The 27,270-nt window shown below is 38.7% G+C and overlaps 2 protein-coding genes across 4 annotated transcripts in view; both read right to left on the bottom strand.

Moving 5' to 3' along the window:
- AQR (aquarius intron-binding spliceosomal factor) overlaps nt 1–19,698 on the bottom strand; it is a 101,416-nt gene extending 81,718 nt beyond the window's left edge. The window contains exons 1-4 of the mRNA XM_045450108.1: nt 19,586–19,698; nt 12,943–13,436; nt 9,464–9,520; nt 5,998–6,038 (exon numbers count right to left, since the gene is read on the bottom strand). Coding sequence (XP_045306064.1) covers nt 5,998–6,038; nt 9,464–9,520; nt 12,943–13,017 — 173 coding nt within the window. The 5' untranslated portion in view covers nt 13,018–13,436; nt 19,586–19,698. The remainder of the gene's footprint in view (nt 1–5,997; nt 6,039–9,463; nt 9,521–12,942; nt 13,437–19,585) is intronic.
- Nucleotides 15,985–27,247, bottom strand: ZNF770 (zinc finger protein 770). Of its 3 annotated transcripts, none has more exons than XM_045450110.1 (3): nt 27,126–27,247; nt 17,823–20,998; nt 15,985–17,585 (listed from the first exon to the last, which is right to left on the bottom strand). In XM_045450110.1, exon 2 carries the CDS (start codon nt 20,943–20,945, stop codon nt 18,864–18,866), a length of 2,082 nt encoding a protein of 693 aa, XP_045306066.1. In that variant the 5' UTR covers nt 20,946–20,998; nt 27,126–27,247; the 3' UTR covers nt 15,985–17,585; nt 17,823–18,863. The 3 variants fall into 3 exon arrangements, with proteins under 3 accessions (XP_045306066.1, XP_045306067.1, XP_045306065.1); XM_045450111.1 differs by lacking the exon at nt 27,126–27,247 and adding an exon at nt 26,594–26,617; XM_045450109.1 differs by lacking the exon at nt 27,126–27,247 and adding an exon at nt 25,497–25,617.
- Between the last annotated feature and the right edge of the window lie 23 nt (nt 27,248–27,270).

Genomic DNA, 27,270 nt, shown 5'->3' with positions numbered 1-27,270 from the left:
TGGAAAACAATGTGGAGGTTCCTCAAAAAATTATAACCCAGCAAATGCACTACTAGGAATTTATCCAAAGGACACAAAAATGCTGATTTGAAGGGGCACATGCACCCCAATGTTTATAGCAGCGCTATCAACAATAGCCAAAGTATGTTAAGAGCCCAAATGTCCATCGACTGATCAATGGATAAAGATATGGTATGTATATGTGTGTGTGTGTGTGTGTGTAGCATGTGCGCGCGCGCACACACACACACACACACACACACACACAAAACGCGGAATATTACTCAGCAATGAAAAATAATGAAATTTGCCATTTGCAATAACGTGGATACAACTAGAAGGTATTATGCTAAGTGAAATAAGTCAGAGAAAGATATCGTATGATTTCACTCATATGTGGAATTTGAGAAACTCCACAGATGAACACAGGGGAAGGGAAGTGAAAAATAAGATAAAAACAGAGAGGGAGACAAACCATAGGAGACTCTTAAATACAGAGAATAAACTGAGGGTTGCTGGAGGGGATGTAAGTGGGAGGACGAGTTAAATGGGTGATGGGCATGAGGGAGGGCACTTTTCAGAATGAGCACTGGGTATCATATGTAAGAGATGAATCACTGGGTTCTACTCCTGAAGCCAACACTGTATGTTAACTAAGTTGAATTAAAAAAAAAAAAAAAGAAAAGAAAATTGTGGAAGGAATATTAGCTCTCTTTACTGTCTATTTTTAATACAAGTATTGTACTTCATGCATAAATGATGCTGTAACTACCAGGTAACTCTCTAAAGGCTGGTTCAAATGTCCACTAATCTAGTTTTATCATTTTGTATACTGGAAATAAAGCAGTCAGACCAGAACACTGCCACTAGATAATATTCTCCAGCTTAGAAAGTTAAATGTTTATGCATTATGAATTTATAATATGCCAGGAGACCATTATCCTGTCAAAATCCTGTTCCACTGACTTCTGATCTCTTAAATAGTTTCACTAAGCAAGCGGTGTCACAGAATTTTAGTGAGAATAAAATGCAGGTTTTTATTGTGCAAAAAAGCACAAAGATACAACACTGGCAAGGTACTGGCCTCTACAGCCAGCCAGGTCACTGAGTGGATATGACATCTTGTGTGTCAGACACACTAGGTCTCCTTCCAGCTGCAGACATTTCACTTTAATAGCATGCTGGAGAACAGAATTCACTCAGTGCCCACTATGCACAAAACTGCATGCTTCATTTCGTCAGCCAAATAGGACCTCATGATGAAAGAGAGAAAAAATACCAGCACATGAGACAGAACACAGTATTCTGGTCATGATTCAGTGTTACCCTGACAACATCTTTTAAACACTCTGGGACCCAGTTTCCTCATATTCAAAAGAGGCAAAGTGGCCCATTTATTTCTGGATGACTAGACAAGAAAAAAAGAAGTCATGGGTCAAGATAAAACAAAAACACTCTGAAAAACACTCAATTTCTCTTCCAGCAATTTTGGCCATACTCATTAAATTTGGAGTTTTATGCTTCTGCCAATAAGTTTTGCTATTGTAATTGCCCACTGCTTCTTCTCTTGGGATATGGTTGTGTGAAAACATGAAGTCTAAGGTTGTGGCAGCCCCCTTGCAACCATACAGGGAAAGCCAAAAAAAACCCACACCTGTGAAAAGACTGACGAAGGCCCTCACATGAACTTCTGAACTACCCATTTCAAGATTTATTATAAAGTAGATGATTAAGGGGTGCCTGGGTGGCTCCGTCGGTTAAGCATCCAACTTTGGCTCAGGTCATGATCTCACGGTCTGTGAGTTTGAGCCCCGCATGGGGCTCTGTGCTGACGGCTCGGAGCCTGGAGCCTGCTTCGGATTCTGTGTCTCCATTTATCTCTGCCCCTCCCCCGTTCATGCTCTGTCTGGCTCTGTCTCAAAAATAAATAAACATTAAAAAATAAAAATAAAAAATAAAGTAGATGATTAAAAAAACAAATAATAGTGAACAAAAGAGGTCAGCCACAAAAGAGTGTATGCCATGTGGTTCCATTTATTCAAAACAACCAAAACTACAGTGTTCATGTTTCCATACTTATATTTTACAGTGTTAAAGCAAAAGGCTATGAAAAGTCCTCTGGGATGCTGACAAATGTTGGCTTTTATTACCTTGGTGGTGGTTATGAATGATAATAATTCAGAAGGCCATACATTTCTGTTTTATGCTCTTTTCTGTGTTAAATTTCATAGTAAAGGAATTTAAGCATTTTTTAAGTCTTTTTTTTTTCTTTATTTAAGTAATCTCTGCACCATGTGGGGCTCAAACTCATAACCCCGAAATCAAGAGTTGCATGCTCTTCTGATTAAGTCAGCCAGGCCCTCTGGGGTTTAAATATTTTAAATGAAAACAAATATAAACATGGGCAAAAGTAAACTACACAATAACTCACTTTTTTCCTGCACAAAACCCACTTAGATGTATTCATAACAGAATTAACAGCCATAACCAAAGTGTACTGGTGAGGGGAGTTCTAAAAGGCAACAGACCCTGTACTACTTAAGAACATAGTACTGGAAAAGAGTCAAAGAACCAGGATTTAATACCTGGCTCTTCCTCTAACTGGGAAACATTTTGAGCTAGCTACTTAACCTCTCTCTGTACTACAGTTTACTCATCAATAAAATGAGGATAATAACAGTGAGTAGCACAGGGTTGTCGTGAGGAAAAATGAGCTACTATATATGCAAGGTGCTTAGAACAGAATCTGGCACATAGTAAGCACTCAACAAATAACAATTACGATTATTTTGAAGGCTTTAAAATTAAACAGATGAAAATATGTTAAGACACGCTTGCCAAATTTGATAATGGTAAGGATAGCAAATATGAATCAATCACATGGCTTATTGGGCAATATATTTTACTACTTTTGAGATCCTAAAAGTTATCATTTATACCATGAGAATATTAAGAACTGACTGATTTATTTCCCAGATGCCTCCTTCAGAAATAGGGTTGATATGCAAAAATGTATATTACAAGAACCTTAATGTAGAATACTGAAGAGTACCTTATGGCTGGCTATAAGTGGCCTATTTTGACAGCCTACCAACAAGTTAATAATCTTACATCAAGTCATTTCCCCAGTAATGAAGATGCTATCAGCACATAACTCAGCAAAACAGCTTCCTCAGGCACTAGTCTAAAAAATTGTCATTTAAAAATTTAAATAAACATCATTTACATTGGGATAGGGATTAAAGACTATGCTTATCATGATGAAAAACATATATACATTATAGTTTCTGTGTTATGGAAGTGCATTTAACTTTTTGAACTTTGAGATTTGGAAGCAGAATGTAATCAGCTTACTTTCATTTAAGTATTCAACAATGTATACACGATGAGAAAATGGCTATTAAGAGAGCCATAAGTCCTAATGAGTCTGGCCAACAAGTTACTTCCTTCAGCAATTAAAAATAATGTAGCCAAATATATAACTTATAAGTCACTGGCAGTGGTTATTAGTTACATAAAAACTATCTTTAAGGAAGAAATATTAATAGCTAAAGTTAAATGAAACAAACAAAAACAAGCAATTACTATCCACTGGAATAAAAGCCTGTTCCGAAAAAGACAGAAAACTAGTTGTGAAGGTCCAAGATCATTTTCAGATTGGTATATCCTTAATATGTAAGAAAAAAGAATCCTAGAATTTATCTACCCATTCATTTAAGTTTTCTCAGGCAATTTCATCCATACCCAATGCCAGACCAATAAGACATATGTTAAATTAAATACCTGCTCAAATGTTCATATATTCAGAGGATTCCCCTGATCATTCAATCTAAAAAAGCCCTTGTCACTACCCTAAACACACTTCTTTTTTTTAAGTTTACTTATTCATTTTTTGAGAGAAAGAAGGAGACAGAGTGTGAACGGGGAAGGGGTAGAGAGACAGGGAGACACAGAATCCAAAGCAGGCTCCAGGCTCTGAGCTGTCAGCACAGAGTCGGACGTGGAGCTCGAACCCATGAACTGTGATACCTGAGCTGAAGTTGGATGCTCAACTGACTGAGCCACCCACACGCCCCAGGAGAGAGAGAATCTTAAGCAGGCTCCATGCCCAACATAGAGCCCAACATAGGGCTTGATCTCACGACCCTGGGATCATAACCTGAGCCAAAATCAAGAGTTGGACACTTAACCAACTGAGCCACCCAAGAGCCCCTAAACACACTTTATTTTAATTCATAGCACTTACTACCTGCTGACATTATATACCTCTATACTTCCTATCTGTCTAGAGTAGAAATAGAACATAAGCTCGGTGAACAGAGACTGTCATGTTCACTGTTGTACCCTTAGCATTGAAATGGTGGTTGATACAATGTAGGCTCAACCTTGTCCTCTTCTGAGCTCTACACGGAGATACCCAATGGCTTATTCTACATTTCCATCTAAATGGCTCTTTAGTAGCTAGAATTCAACATTTCCAAAAGTGGACTATGATCTATGCCCAACCCCAGCCCTAATGACAATAGCAGAAGTCAGTAATGGAATCACTCACTAATCACCGGGCAACCTGAGCCAAAAACTTAGAAGTCACCCTTGATTCCCTCCTTTCCCCTAACCCACCAAGTCCAACGAGCAACCGTCTTTTCACTTCTATCTCAATTTGGCACTCTTCTCCACCTTCAAACGTCATTCAAGCCATCATTATCGTGAACCTAACTACTACAATACTCACCCTTATTTTCTGCTTCTTATCAACTCTAAATTCTTTTTTTAAAAGATCATCATCACGCTTACAACTCTTAACTGGCTTCCCATTACTCTTCAAATAAGAAACAAAATCTTTAACATGGTCTTTGGCCCTGTCTCCTTTTACATGCTCACGAATCAATCATTAAAGCAAAAACAATTAGCCTCTTATTTTGACAATAACATGGATTTACCTTCACGATATTTAGTAAAATTAACCTTCTAGCAATCAAACACATGAAAAATAACAAATCTGAGATTTTAAAGTTTTGTTACATTCATAACCTAAATGTTTTCATTTCATATTAAAACACTTAGGGGCACCTGGGTGGCTCAGTCAGTTGAGCGTCCGACTTCGGCTCAGGTCATGATCTTGCAGTTCATGGTTTCCAGCCCCGTGTAGGGCTCTGTGCTGACAGCTCAGAGCCTGGAGCCTGCTTCGGGTTCTGTGCCTCCCACTTTCTGCCCCTCCCCTACTCAAGCTGTCTCTGTCTCTCTCTCTCAAAAATAAACAAACATCAAAAAAAAAAAAAAAAAAAAAAACACATTTAGTCAACTGTTCTTCTACGATACTCACTGGGCATCCATGTCTGCAGGTGCAAATATAAAAATATGCCTCAAATACATTAGTTTAAAAAAAAAAAAAGACACGATATGGAATGGTGTGTAGAGTATAAACTTTCTGTATTTAAAAAAAAGTCAGGGAGGGGGCTAGATACAGATATATATGTAGATAAATTGAGAGTTAAAGGATAGGGAAGATTTCTTGAAACTTACCTCCTTCTTTACATTGTTCAAATATAATTTTCATTTTTTATTTTTATTATTTTATATATATGCTATACATCATTTATAAAACGTATATTTTACTACTTTGTATAAAGTATTATTATGTATGTTTTACTTTTATAATTTTTAATAATATTTTTAAAAGATTTATCAAAGAAAATTAGTATTAGTTCAATTGAAATAAAATCTCCATGTTTACTGTCCCTCACGTTTCATCAGAAACAAAATAAACCTGATGGGATTTAATCCCTCTAAACGAAGTCAAAAATTAGGAAGCAAGAAAATAATGTATGGCTCTTCAACAGCTACATATAAAGTTTTTCTAGCCACCATCTCCCTGATGACAAAATCTAACAGAAAAAAAAAAGGTCCAAGTTATGATCCCATTTAGTTTAGAAATACAGAAGGGATCCAATTTGATCCCACCTAATCCCTATGTATGAAAATTAAACTCATTCTTACCTCGATTTGACAATCTCTTTTTCATATATATCTTCAATGACCTGTTATCAAAAATATAAAAATGTTTAATATTTCAAACATTTTTTATCCTAAATTGATAGTTTTCTATCTGTTACTGAATTACTGAGATTACACAAAATAAGTTGGTTTAGGATATCAAATACTACTGAAATAATAATTAAGAGATCTTTATAATCTCATCACATTCCTCAAAATGTAAAATAACAGAAAGCAAAGTTGTAGAAGATAAATAATAAAATATGTCTACATAAAAAGATTCCTATAAACAATCATTAAACGATATATTCAAGGTGGCTCTATTGTGAATGTCTAAGATGACTTATTCATACTATTTCTAGGAGAAATAAAAATTCACAAATAAGAATATTTTAAAAAACTTAAAAGTGTATGTTATCAGACTCCATCTAAGAATCATAACAATGTACTTTCAAAAGCCAGACAGTAAACTAGAAGTGTGAAGACATAAAAGAAGCAGATTACAAGTTGGTTTTCCAAATACACACAATAAAGCCTCAGAATTTCAATTCTTTTGGGTTAGTGAGGCCAGGATGCTGTGATACTTCAGAATTCAGCATTGATGGTGGAAGCCTGGTTCAAATCACCCATTTTCATTGCAGATAGCTAGAAACCTTGCCTAGGACAGCTCTAAGGCTCACTTTCCCAGTCTACAAAAAGGATCTATACAAAGTATCCCACAGGGATGCTACACAAAGTATCTACACGAAGCAATCCCACAGGGTTGCTATAAATAAGATACCACATGTAAAGAATTTCGTGCAAATGTTGGCATACGGTGAGTCTTTAACAACAGTTACCAGCAGAAGTAACAGAAATGCTACTAATAATAGTTAAAAAAAATCCTACTGTAAAATTATGAAGTCCTTTAACATGGTCATATATTTTACTGTAGCTATAATATGTTTTAACTGCTCAAAGTTATTTGTCACGTAAATGTGGGTGATAGAGGGAGGAAGACAGTGAGGCAAACAAGTCTTATTCAATTTAGAAAAAATTTCTGTTATTGCTTTTCTTTTTATAAAAATTCAAATGAAATAAAATGAAAGGCATAATCTTTAATACCAACCTACAATAAAGTTTTTCTAAACAGATATACATAACTTCATTCAGTATTATAACTAGTGTTAACTAAAATGATCTGGATATAATCTCTGAAAATCTAAATATAGAGCTGAGCCCGGGTGGCTCAGTCAGTTAAGCATCCGACTTCAGCTCAGGTCATGACCTCACGGTTCACGGGTTTGAGTCCCGTGCTGGGCTCTGTGCTGACAGCTCAGAGCCTGGAGCCTGCTTCAGATTCTGTGTCTTCTTCTCTCTCTGCCCTTCCCCTGCTCGTGCTCTCTCTCTCTCTCAAAAATAAATAAAAACATTTTTTAAAAATTAAAAAAATAAAAATATACGAAAATCTTAACAATTAGGTTCAACTCAATCTAGTTCAATCATTAAAATATTCTTGTTATTAGTGAAAAATGACCCTAGGAACCCCCAGACAACATATACAAACACAAACACATACAAACAGCATATAAAATAAAGCAATTCTGGTAGTAATTAGAGTGATCAACACATACATGTTTATGAATACCTCCTGACGAATACAGGAATTGCAGGCAAAACAAAAATATATTTACAAATGAAACATTTAAGCTCAAATAATGTAAGAAATTTCTGGTTAAGGGGCATCTGGGTGGCTCAGTCGGTTAAGCGTCCAACTTTGGGTCAGGTCATGATGGTTAGTGAGATCAAGCTCCACACTGGGCTCTCTGTTGTCAGTGCAGAGCCCACTTTGGATCCTCTGTCCCCCTCTCTCTCTTTCTGCCCCTCCTGTCTCTCTCTCTCTCTCTCTCTCAAAAATAAAGTGTTAAAAATTAAAAAAAAAGAAAAAAAAAAAGAACTTTTCGGTTAAGTTCAGTTTTACCAAGTGTGCCTAAAGCATCACAACTCAATTTACAATGGCAGAACCTAAAGGGAGTCTTCATTAGCTGACCCTTGAACAACTGTGCCAATCCCCCACACACTCAAAAGTTCATGAGTAACTTTGGACTTTCCCCAAATTTAACTAGTAATAGTCCACTGTTGAACAAAAGACTTACAGATAACATAAACAACACATTTCATGTGCTATATATATTATATACTGTACACTTACTGTATATATTATATACTGTACTCTTACTGTATCATATACTGTATGTTATATACTATATATATATATATAGTATATACTGTATGCTTACTGCATATACTGTATTACACACTGCTAGAAAAAAGAAAACGCTACTAAGAAAACCATAAAGGGGGAGCCTGGTGGCTCAGTTGGTTAAGCATCCGACTTCGGCTGGGTCATGATCTTGCGGTTCGTGAGTTTGAGCCCTGCATCAGGCTCTGTGCTGACAGCTCTCTCTCTCAAAAATAAATAAACATTAAAAAAAAAATAAGGAAGAGAAGATACATTTACAGTACCATACTGTGTCTGTATGTATATATACATATATACACAGACCCATGTAGTTCAAACTTACGTTGATCAAGGGTCAATACTTGTTAAATGGCATGCAATGTTATCTCTGTTTCATTTAAAGATCTCTCTTTTAAGAATCTATTTCAGGGGCTCCTGGGTGGCTCAGTCAGTTACGTGTCTGACTCTTGATTTTTGGCTCAGGTCATGATCTCATGGTTGGTGAGATCAAGCCCTGCATCCAGCTCAGTGCTGACAGTACAAAGCCTGATTGGGATTCTTTCTCTCTGACCCTCCTCAGCTCCACACAAGCATGCATATGCTCTCTCTCAAAAATAAGCAAAAATAAATTAACAAAACAAACAAACAAAACATTTCAAAGAGAATGAATCCTACATTTAGGAATTTTTGTTTTCATTTATCCTAAATTGTTCCAGTTGAACCATAAATCCATTCCCTTATTTAAATATTACTGGTCTTTAGTTATCTAATCCTCTACCCTAAACAACTCCCACTGCTTCCACCATTTTTACAAATTTTTATCTCAGTTCATCAACCTAATAATTAAAAAAAATATATCTTCTATCCTACATGTACTGTCAAAAATTGTACAGAAATTCATGTATGTTTACAAAGATATTCATTACATGGTCATTATAATAATGATAAATTTAAAATAATCTCAGAATCTATAAACAGGAAAACAAATTATACACACAATTTTTGAAAAGCTTAACACAGTAAAATGACAGTAGAGGTGATCTCTGGGTAGTGATTTTTATTTTCTAATGTGTAACTTCTACATTTTCCAAATATTCTAACATGAGTAATTGTTAGTCTGATAATTAGAAAAGTGTAATTTGAACTTAAAAAGAAATCATGGAATGCTTCTGTTGAATTAGCCCTTAAAAAAAGAGATACAAAGAACGTACCTATTCAAAAAGAATGTTGTAAACCAAAAATACTTACCTTTATATCAAAAGGTGATTTTTTCTTGATATGCGGAGCCCAGTATTTACATGCTAACTGCAAAAGTAAATAGTATAAACAATAAGTCACAGGTTCATATCATTGTCGAGCACAAAGACTGAGATCATATATCAATAAGCTATTTTTTAACAAACATTACAGGCACTGGGGGACAGACTAATTCTACTTTCTAAGAGGACTATATGGGCAAGCAGGCCAGTTAGCATCCTTGGCCCCAGCCCGCTAAATGCCAGTAAGGCCCTGCACTGCACTCTGTCATTGTAATTTTAAAAAACAAAATATACTTTTCTAATCACCGCTAAAGAAACGGTAGGACCCAATTAATAGCCACAGTCAAATATCTTCAGCTAGAGATAAGAAAACCCAGGAACCTCCTAGAAAGAACAGCCTAGAACCTACAGATTAAGTGAGCTACCCAAGATTACAATTAGTTAAGAGTTGAGCCAGTATTAGAAAAACAGATTAAAAATCTTCAGTTATATGTATAAAACAATAACCTTTAAGTGATTAGTGGACACATGTAACAAAACCTAAAAAGTTATCTATAAGCGGATTATTACAAAGAATAAAAGAGCTGGTATACTTTAGCAGATTTGGTTTCACTTGGAAATTGTGAATTCTAAACACATACATTCAATATTTCCAGACATTTAGCTGTATTGCATAATATTATATTCAAGAAAAAAATGGTTTTATTAATAAATGTTTTTTAAATTTTTTTTTTCAACGTTTATTTATTTTTGGGACAGAGAGAGACAGAGCATGAACGGGGGAGGGGCAGAGAGAGAGGGAGACACAGAATCGGAAACAGGCTCCTGGCTCTGAGCCATCAGCACACAGCCCGACGTGGGGCTCGAACTCACGGACCGCGAGATCGTGACCTGAGCTGAAGCCGGACACTTAACCGACTGCACCACCCAGGTGCCCCAAAATATGTTTTTTAAAGAAACTCAACTACAATCTCTTGAAAAATGAAAACTCTAGCAAGCACAAAGACTCAATATATTCATAAAAAAGTGAAATCTGCACAGGGTCTAGTGTATTGGAGGAACTCAAATAATAGCTGATGGACTGATGTATGCATGTAGGCATGTGTGCATGGATGAATGAACAAATAAAATAAAATCTGAAATGGTTACCTCTTCTGTGAAGCTTTCCTCAACCCTACCTGATGGTGATAATTACTTCTGAACTCTACTGAATAGTCTTGTGTTTCTGTATTATTATTTGATTGCTTATCTAGCTTTCCTGCCCACTTAACTGGAACACTTATGAGATGGGACCCATGTCTTCTTTGCTTCTATAGCTAAGCACTTATCACAGTAAACACACTCAAAGGGCCTTTCAAGCAGTGAGGACACTGGTCTTGACGAAGTCTCTCCAAACCAGTAAAATAACGGCCCACTTAACGTGATACCTTACTAAACTATCAATCACCCTCCAACCTGAGAGAAAATACTTCACCCTCAGTTATTCTATACTAGTCTCATTTCCTTATTCCACTGCCTATGACATCTAGCCATCTTTTCTTTACCTCATACCATTAAGAGAACTGAATCTGCTCTGTTTTTATGATTCAGGGTCTTCCAAACAAATATGTAAATCCTATCTTCTGATCCAAAATGCTTACTGTAAATATATGATACAGCTTTTCCCTTAGGGTGTAACCTGTGACCTCTCCGACACTACCACCTCCAGGAATATACTGCCCTCCCCAACACTCTCCAGCCTCACGCAAAATAGAAACTCTTCCCAATTCCCACTTAGCATAGCCCCTCTCTCCTCTTAAAAATAAATAAATATTAAAAAAAAAATTTAAAAAAACCCAAACTACTGTATTGAAAATGAAATCCAAACTTATCTCAGCCTCCAAGTGTATATGATCTGATCCCTACATAGTCTCATTTCATACCATTCTCTTACTTTTTAAAACAATTTTTAAAGTTTATTTATTTATTTTGAGAGAGACAGAGACAGCATGAATCAGAGAGGGGAAGAGAGAGGAGAAAGAGAATCCCAAGCAGACCCTGCACTGTCAGCACAGAGCCTGAAGTGGGGCTCGAACCCACTAAACCGGGAGACCATGACCTGAGCAGAAACCAAGAGTGGGACGCTTAACTAACTGAGCCACCCAGGTGCCCCTCTCTCCTGTCTCTTATGTTTGCTATCCTGGCCTTCTTGATATTCACACCACAGGGCATTTGCACTTGCTATTCCCTGGACTGTTTTCCTGTTCTTCCCAAAACTGGCTCCTACTTTGCAGTTAGGTCTTAGCTCAAATGTCACCTCAGCTAGGACTTTCCTGACTGCCTTTCATACACCCCACCCCCATCACTGTCACAACGCCGTTTCATTTTCCTGACAGCACTTATTACTGTTTGAAACTATACTGCACCTTTGTCTGACTCATCTCTGTAAAACGCAAACTTCTTAAGATGAGGAAACTAATATACGGCTTTAACCACAAAATGCAGGTAAATGGCAAAAGGGAGATCTAATCTAGTTAAAGTTGTCAGGAAAGCTATTCCAAAGTAACGTAGATGGATGACAATGAATTAACCATATAAAGGAAGGTGGGAGAAGATGAGGATTCTGAGCAGAAGGAACACTGCTGAAAGACCAGGAGGTAAAAGCATGGCAAATTCAAACACAGGCAGTTCAGTGTGGCTGAAGCAGAGTTAGAAAGAGAGAGAAACATGGATGTAAGCACAGGCCAATACTTTGAGGGATCCTAGTCATTACCCTAAGGAGAATTAGAACTCTTTAAAGATTTTAAGAAGGTAAGCTATATGATCAGATTTGCATTTGCGTAAAATCACTGACAGCAATATGAGCAATATGAAGAATGGGCTGGAGGAGAGCAAGAGGAAAGACAAAAGATTTGGATGCCTAAGTCCAGAGAGAAAACAAGGGCGACCTGACTTAGTCTGCAGAGAAGCAGACAGATTTAAAAGATACTTAGAATAGAAACATGTAAAATGTAAAGATTAGTTATGCTGCTGAGCTAATAGATGTAAACTAATCTTTACATGTAAATGTAAAGATTAGTTATGCTGCTGAGTTAGGGCTGTTTCCCTAATTACAGCCAACCGCGGTTCACAATGCAACACAGTAAACAGGTTGTAAAAGCACGTTCTCGGAGAAAACGATTGCTCTCGTCACAGATGCATCTACTTGGAGCAGGTGTCTTGTCAGGCTCTCATCACTCCACTCAAAGCCTAGGTTATTCTACGGCTAAGAAAAACCCTATTCCGCCCTCTGTTAGCCATCATCTCTGCTACGAAACTTTGCCAGTCTCAAATAGGCTAGGGTGCTGTTTCTTCCGCGAAGAAACGAGTGAATGAAGCGACGAACGAATGCCTCCTGGGTGCTCCCAGTCCCAGGGAAAATCCCACCCCCCAGGCCTTGGGGCCTCGACATCTCCTCCCTTCACACACACCAGACTCGCCCAAGCGCACCTGGGTTACGAACTCCGCGTTGATCTGGGACACAGTAGGAGCCACGATTTTCTTGGGCTGAGCAGGGGCCGCCATGGCAGCACTCTTACTCCGCTCCAGTGGTAAGGAAAGGTCCGTAGGAGGAACGGTGAACCCGATACACTTCCCCTAACAGGCAGCCACGGCTGCCTAATTCCGCGAAGCAAGGGCCAGCCAGCCGGTAGGTCCTCAGCCTTCACAGTCCAACAAGAACCGCGTACAACAGCCCGTACATTTCCCCGGAAGCGGAACTGAACAGGGCCGGAAGTTCGTGTAGGCGTTGGGTCTGAGCTAGAGAAAGCAGGGGCTTCGGCCTCCTCCGCGTGCTCCCCCTAGCGGACAGATGAGAGAACACACCCAGCAGTCTGGACCGGGTCTCAGTGATAAATCTCAGGTAGGTGGTGTTGTGAGGGTTTTTCGTGGTAGAGTTAGTTGCAGAGGAAAGGGGGAGACTTGACGAGGGGGTTCTCTCCACCCTAAAAAAAAAAAAAAAAAAAAAGGCAAAAGCAGTAGTGAAAAAAAAAAAAAAAAAACAGCCTGGTATGCAGGGCTCAGTTTTAACTTTTTAACAGATTCATGGAGTTATAAGTTGACATACAATGAACTGCATGCAGATTTAGAGTGTAAAATTTGATCCGTTTTCAGTCATACGTCCGTGAAACCATCACCAAAATCAGGATAATACGCATATTCAACACCCCTCAAAGTTTTCTCATGACTTTTGCAATCCATCCCTGTCGCCCAGATAAAAAGGGGCTAAGAGGTTAGTGACTGAAGAGGCAATGGAGGAAGTAGGTGTAAAATGCATTTTCAGCATAAAGGAAAAAAATATAACAGTAACCCGAGAACAGATAAGACTGACGTTGTCTGTCTTAAGGGCTATCTCTTTTTATGCTAAGTGCAGTGGAAATTTTTGATTGCCTATCCTCCCTTCTTTCCAAACACAACTTCAAATTTGACCATTATCCATATCCATACTGTTTTATATTGTATATGTAAAATAGAAAACATAAAAAGATGCATTCCCTTGCTTTCCAGAAGCATGTAGTTTTGTTCAGTGATTCTCAAAGGGTAGTAGTCTCAATATAGCAATAACAGCTAACCTGCATAAGTGCAAATTCCTGGGCCCAACACCAGACATCAGAAACTCTGAGGGTGCGGTTTAGTAATCTATGCTTTTAACAAACCCTCTACATGATTCCAGTGCACACTAAAGTTTAAAAACCACTGATCAACAGTGACAAGAGAGTTATGAACGAAAAGCAGTGCGAGCATAGGGGATGGAGTGTTTAAGGCAAATCAGAAAAGCTTCCGAAGGAAGTTGTAACATTTAAGTTCAAACTCAAAGCATGAGTAGAAACTTGCCAATGTATATGCAAAATATTATGTGTTCCATATTTGTTTAATAATACAATGGCACCATTTTTCTTTTCAGTTCTTTCCCCCTCCTAATGCTAACAGAACTCCAGCAGTTAGCCCTGAAACTTAAGCTCTTCTAACCAGCAACAGAAAGCTCGACAAGATAGGAATTAAATGTTCTTTCCCTGATTGTAAAGAGCAGATATTCTGTACCATCAAACAGACCTTGGGGCGCTTGGCTGGCTCAGTAGGTGGAGCATGGATTCTTGATTTCAGAGCTTTGAGTTTGAGCTTCTGTGTTCAGTGTAGAGATTACTAAAACAAACAGTAGTCCTTGAAAATGTTATTTCTAACAAAAAATTCTCATAAGTTACCTAGACTTCGAAATTGTTGCTATGTCTTAAAACTGTAGTTCTAATAGGTTGTCTTCTGTAACATGTAAATTGAAATATTTTCAGGGTGCCTGGCTGGCTCAGCCAGAACATGTGACTCTTGATGTCAGGGTTGTGAGTTCAAGCCCCATGTTGTGATAGAGATTACTTGGAAATAAAAAATAATAATAATAAATCAGTTCATCATTTCAAAAAAAGTTTTCTGCAAGTCAGTTTTGAACTTTAGTTTTCCCCATAATTACGGAAAACCAAATAAAATCTGGCTCAACTAAATTTAATCTTTGAATAGAGTGTGAAAGTCTGTATCTAATTTAAAATAATAGTAGGTAAACCAGATGGAGACAAGAATATACATGGGAGGAACTAATTCTGTATTTCTTTAGTACAAATCTGGAAAGGAAGGGCAGAGGATAAATGGTTAAGCAGGTAGATCATGTGACATGAAATGGAGTTAACATATCCTTTTGTAGGTGATAAGAAGGCATCAGGGGCTCCTAGCTGGCTCAGTCGGTTAAGCATCCGACTTCAGCTCAGGTCATGATCTCGCGGTTCATTAGTTTGAGCCCCGCATCGGACTCTGTGTAAACAGCTGAGTCTGGAGCCTGCTTCAGATTCTGTGTCTCCTTCTCTCTCTGCCCCTCCTCTGCTCAATCTCTCTAAAATAAATAAACATTAAAAAAAAAAAAAAAGAAGGGGCGCCTGGGTGGCGCAGTCGGTTAAGCGTCCGACTTCAGCCAGGTCACGATCTCGCGGTCCGTGAGTTCCAGCCCCGTGTCGGGCTCTGGGCTGATGGCTCAGAGCCTGGAGCCTGTTTCTGATTCTGTGTCTCCCTCTCTCTCTGCCCCTCCCCCATTCATGCTCTGTCTCTCTCTGTCCCCCCAAAAATAAATAAACGTTGAAAAAAAAATTAAAAAAAAAAAGCTATCAAAGAAATGTAATAAAAAGGAAAAAATAAGTTGGGGCGCCTGGGTGGCTCAGTCAGATGAGCGTCCCACACTCCTTTTGGCTCAGGTCACGATCTTATGGTTCCGGGGTTCAAGCCCCATGCTGTTAGTGGGGAGCCTGCTTGGGGTTCTCTCTCTCTCCCTCTCTCTCAAAATAAATAAATAAACTTAAAAAAAATTAGGTAAAAATGGAAATGATTAAATATCCATGGTAGGAAATTTAGTGTAGAAGGTGGATTGGAGTGGGCCCAGGAAAGTGTTTGGCAATTGGTACCTTATGACATTATTATGTGATTTTCCCTTTTTAAAGAAAAAAAAAGTCCAAACTGTATAATTTGAAAGTTTATTTTTAAAATATTCTGAAATCTGAATTCTCCAAGACTCTTAATCACCATCTACTTTCCTTCAACACACACACATTTTGTCCTAAAATTGTTGGCCCTACTGCAGTACAAAACAAGAAACAATAATTCCACTAACTCAGCCAATCAAACTACTTCAGGAAGTAATCATGCTATAGCCTGGAATCACCGAAACAAAAAAATTTTAATAAATCTCCTTAAAGATATTTATAAAGTTTATTTTTTCAGAAAACCAAAGTGACTGATTCAACAATACCAACAGTTCTAGCATGCAGCAAATCATGTAACATCTAATGTTTAATCTTCTTATGGATGTATACAGTTTACTTTCATTCCTATAAGGTTTCCACAAGAAGCTTGCAATGATAAAGGTAAATAAGTATTTTGTTACAGGTACTTCAAATAGCACTACAGTACATCTTTGACAAAATTTGTACAATATTCCAACTTTCAATATGAAACAGCTTAAAAAGGCATGGGCCAAAAAAAAGTATAGTAGTTATCACTTAAGTAAAGAAAGTCTAATAATCATACAAGCACAACACTATTAGAACTCTCCCTGTTTGGGTTGGGAAAGGACTAAATGAGACATTTACTTCAAATAAAATTACATAAATAGTTTTGGAAAATCCCAAAATACATAACTTCAGACGAAAACCCCTTGAACCTATATTCTTGGAAAACAGGAACTAGTTATTCCTTGTTTTTATGCAATAGGTATGTTCTTGAAAAGTTTTGTGTACAGCAAATTCTGTAAACCATCATGTTGCCTGCACTGGAGGAACATATCTGAAGGAAATCTAAGATAAATTATTCCTTAAAACATGATTCTCCTGCACATTTATACATCACTGAGCATTCTCTGTACTGTTGTTTTATCTCTGTGTATTAAACCCAAGGTTCTCAAAATGCATTTGGAAAAGAAGATACCAATGTCCCCTCCTCTCTCCTGCTACACAAAGACAATTTTTAGAGTATGACACAGAGCTTACAAAGAATGTTCATTTATCCATTCTCAATAGAGGGCTTGCCACTATATTTGTGATAGGACAAAGCCACCTGTTCTTTTAGAAAGCTAATGGTTATTTTCTTTAATTACTAAGAAATCTCATTCTTAAAGATTTTACTAAAAAATGGCAAATATGAAGGACAATTTGTGATTGTGTAAGTCTTTTATAGTTTAAGATTCAATATTTCCCAAATAATGACAGTACTGTTTAGAAAAAGGATACCCTCAATTCTGCAAGCACTTTATTCCTATATGGGAATAATTACCTTACTTATCAAAACAATTTATGAATTATCAAAATAATGTTCTTTAGCATTAGACTCTTGCAAGAAACATAGACTTAAAAACTAGAACTAGACCTGGGGCATCTGGGTGGCTTAGCTGGTAAAGCCTCTGACTTTGGCTCAGGTCATGATCTCACGGTTCATAGTTTTGAGTCCTGCATTGGGCTCTGTGCTGACAGCTCAGAGCCTGGAGCCTGCTTCAGATTCTGTGTCTCCATCTCTCTCTCTGCCCCTCCCCCGCTCATGCTCTCACTCTCTCTCAAAAATAAATAAACATTGGGGCACCTGGGTGGCGCAGTCGGTTGGGCGTCCGACTTCAGCCAGGTCACGATCTCGCGGTCCGGGAGTTCGAGCCCCGCGTCGGGCTCTGGGCTGATGGCTCAGAGCCTGGAGCCTGTTTCCGATTCTGTGTCTCCCTCTCTCTCTGCCCCTCCCCCGTTCATGCTCTGTCTCTCTCTGTCCCAGAAATAAACGTTGGAAAAAAAAAAAAAAAATTTTAAAAATAAATAAACATTAAAAAAAATTAAAAAGAAAATAAACTAGAACTAGACCTAGTCATTGCCATTTGATCAAACTTAACAGATGTACTTAAGTCATATGACCACCCAATGCATGAGGCATTAAAACAAAGTTTTACTAAAGTAAATCAAAGTCTTAGGGAGATGCAGATCTAGAGGGGAGTCTTAAGACTATAGCTACTGATGTCAATCACCAAGTAAATAGATGAATTGCATTTATTCCTCTGAAAAGATAACACTGCATACAGAACATCAAAGAGATGGCACTTGGACAATATTCCTGATAAGTAAACATGGTAAATGTATACAGGGCCATACTAACTTCTCTCCTACTTTTAAATTTGGGAAAAACAGCAAGCTGGGCAAAAAACCAATTCTAATCACTTGTGGAAAAGGAGGTGAAGCTACCAGAATCCTAAGAATAGCTTGCAAAAGACCAATGAAAATAATACTGTGATTTTCTCATCCATCTTCACTTTTACTGCTTTTGTATTTTTTACTTACAAGAGAAAAAAATTTTGCAATGGAATTTGAGCCATAGGTGGACAAAATTATGCTTTCGTGTGAAATATAAAACAAGTAAAATGTAGTGGGGCTATTTGCTGCAGCTAAAAACCAATTTTTACCTCTCAGTCTTAAAGAGATGGCATGCCTTAAGGAGTAAGTCCTTTAAAAAAAAAAATGAATGAACTGAGTTATTGTACCACATCTTGGATTTATATTTTCAGTACAGCCAAAGTATATATTAAAATAAAATAAATGCTTACTGTGTGGCATCAAACCATGTTCTTCCCCCTAAATTTAATTTGGCTGTTCCTAAAACATCCTGTTAATTTTCTATGTACTGTATCTTGCTTCCTACTATGCAGAACAAGCAACTGCCTATGAAATCACCCAACCTAGTGAAGGCCTTTTGGTAAAAATACATTTAAAATGATACAGGCTTTAAGACCAAGATTATCAGAGACTACGAATGTGTTACTGGTTCTGTCAGTTACATAACTGAATTTGAGAACCACTTTCTCTTGTGGTTAGTCACTCCTTAAAGTGAGTAAGTTGATGTCTCTTCCAGTGAGGAGCCTGTCTGAATGTTTTGCCACAGACTGAGCATTCAAATGGCTTCTGCCCTGCGTGAATTAGATAGTGTCTTTCCAGTTTAGATGGAGATCTAAAACTCTTGGAACAAACGCTGCATTGGTAGAGAAGGCCATCATTCCTCTCCGCCCGCCCTGAATAACCACAACAGTGACCGTGATGGCTCTGCTCTGACTGCAAAAGTACACTGGAGAGATAGGGCTGCCTGTTCCTATAGGGGGGACTAAGAATGAAATCCTCCGATTCTGCCTTAACTTTTATTTCTGATATTTGATCTGACTCTGAGGCCTCATATTTTTGGAAACCGGGAGTCTGACATTGTTGGGAAGCATTGTAGTTAACATTATCACCTGGATGAATGAGAAGTTGGTTCAAATTTTCAAATTCTACTTGGCAAAGAGATCGTCTATAAGGAATCTTATCAATATGAGTTAATTTGTGTCTTTTTAAATGAGCTGACTGTCTAAAAGATTTCCCACAAACATTACAGCCAAAAGGCCTCTGTCCAGTATGAATTAAATAGTGTCTTTGTAGTTTGGATATAGAAGGGAACACTTTCTCACATTTGTCACAAGGACACATCTTATGTCCAGTATGTAGGTTTTCACTTGGAACTGTAAAACCACACTGAAGCACTTCACAGTTATTAAAGAATTCCTCACCTGATGAACCGTAGATAGATACGTCTTTATTATTCGCTGAATTATCTATAGTTAACATGTTTTCTGTCGTAAGGATACCTTTCAAGTTTTTACCCACATTTTGGTTCTGGAAGTGTTTTTGCCAAGAAAATGGCAAAGTCAATGTTTTCTTCTTTTTATTGCCAACTGTCTTGTATGTTCCATGCTTGCCAAGAGGGCCCATAAATGTTCTCTGGGTTTGTTCAGGGCTCTGCTCACCGGAAATAAGATCACAATTTTCCAAGAAATTGTTTTTAAATACTTTTTTCTCAGATCGAAGATTATCTAATTTCTTACCCCCAGCACGTTTAAGTTTAGCCAAGATTTTTTTAACAACGGTTTTATAGTTGTAGCTTCTTTTGAGCCTGCTTGGCATTTTGCCACCTCTGGCAGGAAAACACTTATGTCCATTGAGAATCTGCTCTGATTCAAAACACTCTTCACACTCTGGACACTGAAAAGGGACGATATAAATAGAGTGGACATCAAGTGGATTATTCTCCTCAGATTCACCTAAATCACCATTTTCCAAACTATCCTGCTTTGCATTTAATTTATTAGGCAGCGGGCATGATTCTGGACTCTTCACCTTTAATGAAAGAGTCTGAAAGGTCTTATTCCTGGTATGGATTTGTTTATGTTTCAGAAGTTTGCTTTGAATCTTAAATCCTTTTTGACAAAAACAACATTGAAAAGGTCTTTCTTCTGAATGCGTGAGTTGATGAATTTTTAAATGAGTTGACTGTCGGAAAGACTTACTGCACAGGACACACTTAAAAGGCCTCTGACCAGTATGAATAAGTGCATGCCTATCAAGTTTTGATTGTGATGGAAACATCTTGCCGCAGATCGTACATGCATGAATATTCTTTCTTTTCTTTGTAGGGCTGTATGCAGGATCAGATTTAGAGCACGGGTGTAATGCCCATCTTTCCTCTGTGGTAAAATTATGATACATCCCATATATCGGCTTTTCTTGCTTGGCCTCCAGCAATCTTCTGACCTGTTTAACATCATTCTGGTAGGTTTCATTGTGAAGTTGTTGGTGCTTCACAAACGTCTTCAGATTTTTAAAGTGGCGTTGACAAATGCTACATTTAAAAGGCAGATTATGAGTTAGTTGATGTCTCTCCAGATGAACCAGTTGTCTAAAAGTTTTATGACACACATCACATTCAAATGGCTTTTGACCAGTATGAATGAGATAATGCCTAGCTAATTTTGATGGCGTTTCAAAGTGCTTGAAGCAAATATTGCAAATATATGGCCTGTTTCTAGGTAGTTTGTTGGCTACTACACACTGTTGAATCTTTAGCATTTTTAAATTGTTTTCAGCCATCATATTCTTCAGTGATATACTCTGATGAACTCCATGTTCTTAAACTCCACAGATGTCTAAAAATTAAAAATAAAAGTGTATTAATTTAAAATTTATTCATATGAAAAGAAATAATTTGTCTTTTGGCTAAAGATATTAAGGGTAGAGAGGAACCTGGACTTTTTCTATGTTTATAAGAAAGTTAACAACTATTTTAGATGAATACTTTAGAATCATAAAACTAACTTCATACATAGAAATGATGAGTCTTTAAATTAAAGAAATCTCTAGGGGCGTCTAGCTGACTCAGGAGATAGAGCATAGGACTCTTGATCTCAGGGTTGTGAGTTCAAGACCCAAGTTGGGTATAGAGTTTACTTAAAAAAAATAAAATTAGGGGCGCCCGGGTGGTTCAGTTGGTTCAGCGTCTGACTTCGACTCAGGTCATAATCTTGCAGTTCCTAAGTTTAAGCCCCACAATGGGCTTTTTGCTGTCAGCACAGAGCCCACTTTGGATCCCATCTCCCTCTCTCTGCCCCTCCTCCGCCTCACTCATGCTCTCTCTCTGTCAAAAATAAATAAACATTAAGAGAGGGAAATTAAAAAAATAAATTAAAAAATATATATCTAAAAATCAATATAAAGTTGGATTTCTAATTGAGATAGTGCATTAAAAGGGGACTGAAATGAATTTCTTAACATTAAATAGACCTTTTAATTCCAATTTTCCTAGTTCTCTAGTAAGTAGCTTTGTCAGTGTTTTGTCATTAAAAAAAATTAATCTAGACAGGTAAGAAGTGTAACAATTAAAATATAATACTAAAAATAAGATGTATTTGCATTTAATTATAGCATACCATGGGCACAATCTGAGAAGGCAATGTTTCAGATACCAAAGTTGGATTTCTTAGCCACCTCATTAACAGTATTTATATTTTTATTTTTATTTTTATATATAGAGAGTGTGAACAGGGCAAAGGGGCAGAGGGAGAGAGAGACAGAATCCCAAGTAGGCTCCATGCTCAGCTCAGAGCCTGATACAGGGCTTGATCCCATGACCCTGGGATCAATGCCTGAGCCTAAATGGAGTCAGCTGCTCAACTGACTGAGTCATCCAGGCGCCCATAACAGTATTTACTTTTAATTACTTCTTTGGACCAACAAAGACAACATGGACAGCTGGGAGAAAATGGCCCAGATAACTGGGGTTCTAGTCCTAGATTTGTCACCATATGATCTCAGTGGCAGAAAGAAAGAAATACAGATTCTTCATCTCTAAAATGGTGAAAATGCCTCCTGGCCTGCCTACCATATCAAGTTGTGAGAATCATGGAGATAATGCATCTGAATGTGCTGGAAAACTGTGAAGCAATACACAAATGTAAGGTATTACTTAGCTCAACACTAATCAAATTTTAAAGCTTTATCCTTGTCTGCATAATTTTTTAGGGTTTCTACCTAAGAAATAAATACATTAACTAAATTTGTAGTTATGTCTTCTTTGCATTTTGTTGTTCAGCTCTCAAAAGACATGTACAAAAGCAATGAGGCAAATTGGCTACTTCTATATTTATCAATGGCTAAGTAATTTGAAAGTTGAGTGTGGTTCACTTTTCAGACAATATAATAAAAGGATCATTTTGGTCTTGAAGTTAATATGAAGATAAAAATGCTTTCTCCAATATCCCCCTGTAGGACACATGCAAAAGTTTACCAGGTATTTTCACAAAAACCTATCTTCCCTTTTATCAGAAACCAATTTTCTTCTAATCCTTTTACCACCTTAAATAAGGGGATCAAAGATTTAAAAAACAAAGAAAAAAAAAAGCTCCTCTAGCTTTCTCATCTAATGTATTTTCTCCTTGAGATCAGAAAGTTGATCAATCTACCAGAAACTCCGCGTTCTTCTTTCTGTCAGCTGATCTGGCAAATATTCAACATATATGCTATTTGCTATTAACTGCCTTCTCCTAGAAGACACCTTAAACACAAAGTCACAAACACACCCACTGTGGTTCTCTTCAGCAATGTGAATTAGAAACATGGAAAAATTCATTTACTGAGCAAGTATCTTGTACCAGTTGCTTTATCTCTGTTTTTCAAAGTATACATCGCTACCCGCTAATGGATTATGAAATCAATATAGTGGGTTATGATCAGCAATTTTGTTTAATAAAAAGTAGAATATATCAGATTGTATTACAAATAGTAAAGATAAATACGGTTTTGTGAAACTTCTGTATAAAGATTAAGAAAGTTTGTGAAAGCTGTTCCTGGTATTATCTCTTCAGACAACACTGGACAGAGGAACCCACAATAAATCAATTACTTTATTCAAAGTAACCAAATAATCTATTAGGTAAGATTGGGGCCCACAGGATGAGACAGGATTACTAAGGAAAGCAACAGTATCTGATTTTCTTCACTTGGCCCATATAACCCCCCAAATTTGTCAAAACATTTAATTAGAGGCCAAATGGAATATGCCACACTAGTCTATGCAAAATAAAAGACTCTGACTACAAGCCACTATATTAATTTACAAAATGTACTATATAACGCAGATATCCACGTTAGCGACAATCAGCTGTTGGTGCTATTAATACGCATTTTCACTACACGGAGTTACTGGTGAACAACCTCCAAATCCCTAAACATGCTAACACAGCAACAGTTTTGGGTATTAAAATTAAGTCATGAATCCAGTAAATTGCCAAGAACTTGGCAATTTATTTCATTCCTGTCAAGCTATCAGGTGTCGAGGTGGTCAATTAGGACAATGAGCCAAAATGAAAGTAATAATCAAGCCTTTATTCACTTACTGCCACAGTGCAAGCAAAAGGCAAAACAAGTACTGGTTCTCCAGGGCCCATTAAACAGAACTACACTAGGTGAGGATCAGATGGATGCAGTGCACATAATCATCTCTCTGCAGAGGAGGCCAGAACAAAAAGGCTCTGCCTCCTCATGGATCTGTGAGCCAGGGGAAGACGAAGGAAGGGAAGACGAAGGAGTGGAAAGGTCCTGAGTCAAAACGGAGGAAAGTACCTCAAGCAAGTCCCTCCCCCCACCTACCCAAAGAGGTCTTGGTGGGCACGGAGGCACCTGGGAAATACTTCAGCCAAGATCTTCAGAATGGAGGTACCTGAGCCAACAATGCAATCTAGTATAAGCCTGGGTAGCAGGAGGGAAGGAGTGAGTCCTTGACTGCAACTCCCCCCAGAAACTGGCCATGCACAAGTCTGGTGTGAAGAGGGCAGTTTCCTCCAGAAGGCCAGCCAGCCAAAACCATGCAATTGTCTACAGTCGGGCCTGAAAGATCACACAAAGGATTCTGGCCTACAGCCGACCTCCTCGATTCCTACTGTATAGTTTTCCTCTTTAATAGTTTCCATGGAATACTCTTGAAAAAATCCCACACTTGCACCACATACAACAACCATCTCCGATTCTAACAGGGTTCCTATGCCAGAAAGTGTCTATGGCTGATCACCTACCACTAGCACTAAAACTGTATTCTGTTGTCACTTGCCTTCATACCATGTGGGAAAGCACTTACTGGGAGCCCTGTACTGTTGGAACCATTGGTGGCAACCAGTGATCTCATCTGCTATTTATAAGCCATAGCTTCGGGATCCCCAATGCTCCAAGTGCAGTACCCTATGTACTTACACAGGGTGCATATTAATTTGATAAAGCTCCAAATCCCACTTCAACTGATTCTCTGTGCTCTCAATTGATATTTTTGTTGTTGGTAATCCCAAAGAAGAAACAAACAAACAAACAAAACCAAGCCAACACCATGTTCTTTTTCCTATGTTAAATTGAAAATTAAAAGTAAACCTCAGAGGTTCAACCTGAAGATTATGACAACTGCAAGACAACACTCTGTTGGAAGACTGTAAAAACCGATTTAAAAGATTCCAAGACGCTTCCCGACTGAAAGCCTGTTGGTTTTTTACCCTTACCTAACACCATCAAAGCGAAATAAGGATCTCACAAAAAGCAAGTGAACAACAACAAAAAAAAAAAAAACCGGAGAGAAACTTGGATCACTTCCAGCTGGGGAATAATCTCTGGCGACATTGATCACAACCTTTCCTCCTTTGTGGCCGCTTCTGCCCCACTTCCCCTGGCCCACTCTCGTGGCCTTGAACCCTCACCTCTCGTCCCCGAGGGGCTGAAATGTACAGAGGACCCTGACATCTGGCCGTCGCCCTAATCGTTCACAACCAATAAGCACCTAGGGGGTCCAGCCGAATCCAGAAACTGCAAAATCCCACACTAGGAAAGGAAGGGTGAAAACTGCTTTGGCCGCAGCCAGGGGGAAAATGCCACAGGCGACTCGACCCACAGCAGGGGAAAAGCATCCTTTCTGCGCCTTCCTCTAGGAGACAGACTGCCGTCCCCCATGAGACGCAGTCGGGAGGCGGGGAAGTGGAAAAGGAAAGGGGGCTGAGGTCTTGGCGCCCCCGCTATGGGTCCCCGGACACCTTCGAGGGATCGAGGCAGGCCCGACCCTTCCCGAGGATCGCTCCACCTCACACACGGACTCCTCAAGTCCTCCTCACGCACCTGGAGCTGGCACGGACCGGGTAGGCGCGCATCTCAGGGCCCAGACGCCGCGAAGGCTACGGGCGCACGTCCGCAGGGCTGGCGCGGCGACGGGCTGAGCGCGCAGGCGCGGCACTCGGGAGCGCCCAGGGACGCGGTCCGGCTGGAAACCGGCTCCCCCCACCCCAGGGCCGCCCTTCCTTAGGCGTGGTCTGCCAGCTGGCTGGGTGGTGGTGGGTGGGGGCTCCAGAGGTGGGTCCCTACCCCCAGCGCCGCCCACCCCGCACTGCACTCGCGGGCGGAAGAGAATAGACAAGTGGAGAAGGGTGTTTGTTGAGATGGCTCTGACAATTCGAGGAGATGGATGTAAAGTGCTCAACATAGTGCCTAGAGCGTAGTAAGCCCTTAAATAGCTTTATCATGTATTACTTTTTATATTAAATACAACTTTATAAAGTGATAGGATCTCATTTTAAAAATGAGCAAAATGAGGCTGAGGCGATAAGAAACACACCATGTCACACAGCTGATTGATGATAGAGATGGAATTTGAACAGAGGTAGGCTAGTACTAGACCTGCACTTTTAATTCACTACTTCATCCCAAATTATAGATCATCTCTGTATTGTATGCGGACACAAGTAAGGGTTAAATGTTGTAGTTAAGTTACAGACTTGGGTGGCACATTATTATTGAATAAGATCTACCCGAAATTTTAAGTACAAAAGACATTGGAAAATTATTGTGGATTTTTGCAGGTTCAGACTGTAACTGTCTCAGCTTGAGAGTTGAGGTCATGAGGACAGGTAACAAGCACATTTTCTTTCAACTGTAAGTAACTTCCTGCATTACTTTTCAAGGACCACTGACAACAAAAATGGTTATTTCTAATGTCGATATACGTTCCTCTATTTAAAAAGGAAAAAGTTGGGCCAGTGAAAAGTAAGTGTCTATTTTCCATTTGGTAATATGAGGAAAGGGCTAATAGAAAACAAGCTTTTGCTTTTTATATAGCAACCTTGGAGGAGTCACATTTGGAAAAGGTTGAAGCCCTTACTTTCAACAGAAGCAGAGACAGAGAGAGGAGGGGAAAACCTTTAGGTGTCCTAAGTACTAACCCCAGTATGGGGACTCTGTGTGTTCCGATAACCCTTGGGGACTTGCTCCATTCTGCAGCTTCTCCTGGAAGTTCAGCTGACTAAACCATGCAAACAATTGCATCCATCACCAGCCACGTAAATCCTCAGGAAAGATATGCAGACTGTGAGAGAATATTACGTGAGATTTGGAACCAATGGAGAGTGCATTGCCTGCAAAATACATAGGCCTTTGCACCAAGAGCCTGAATTTGGAGTGTGGAACACAGATGAGACATGAATAAGCAATTCTCCAAGGCCACATACCCTACATCATAACTTTCCCCCATTCACTCTGAAAGCCATCTCAGGAGCCTTCTGGGGGAAAAGGAGAAGTTATCACAAATAGGTCATCAGAAAGATTTCACTGATTAGGTAAGATTTGATTGGGGACTCAGCAATGGGTAAAATATGGATAAACAGAAACTGTAAGGGCAGGATAGAACATTGTAGGGAGGGATGGTAGTAGTGACAAGGAAAAATGGCAAGACATACCTTTGAGTTAGTATCTTACCTCTGCAACTCACTAGTATATGTCCTCAAAAGTTACTTAACCTTGGGGCACCGGGGTGGCTCAGTTGGTTGAGCATCTGACTTTGGCTCAGGTCATGATCTCAGGGTCCGTGGGTTCGAGCCCCACGTTAGGCTCACTGCTGTCA

The sequence above is a fragment of the Leopardus geoffroyi genome, chromosome B3 (genome assembly GCF_018350155.1).
Source record: "Leopardus geoffroyi isolate Oge1 chromosome B3, O.geoffroyi_Oge1_pat1.0, whole genome shotgun sequence".
NCBI classification, from domain to species: Eukaryota; Metazoa; Chordata; class Mammalia; order Carnivora; family Felidae; genus Leopardus; species Leopardus geoffroyi.
Note: the sequence above shows the minus strand (reverse complement) of the source record. Positions and strands in the feature narration are given on the sequence as shown.

Bases quoted from the DNA above. Each gene is read 5' to 3' on its own strand.
- ZNF770 (XM_045450110.1), bottom strand. From the start codon at position 20,945: ATGATGGCTGAAAACAATTTAAAAATGCTAAAGATTCAACAGTGTGTA.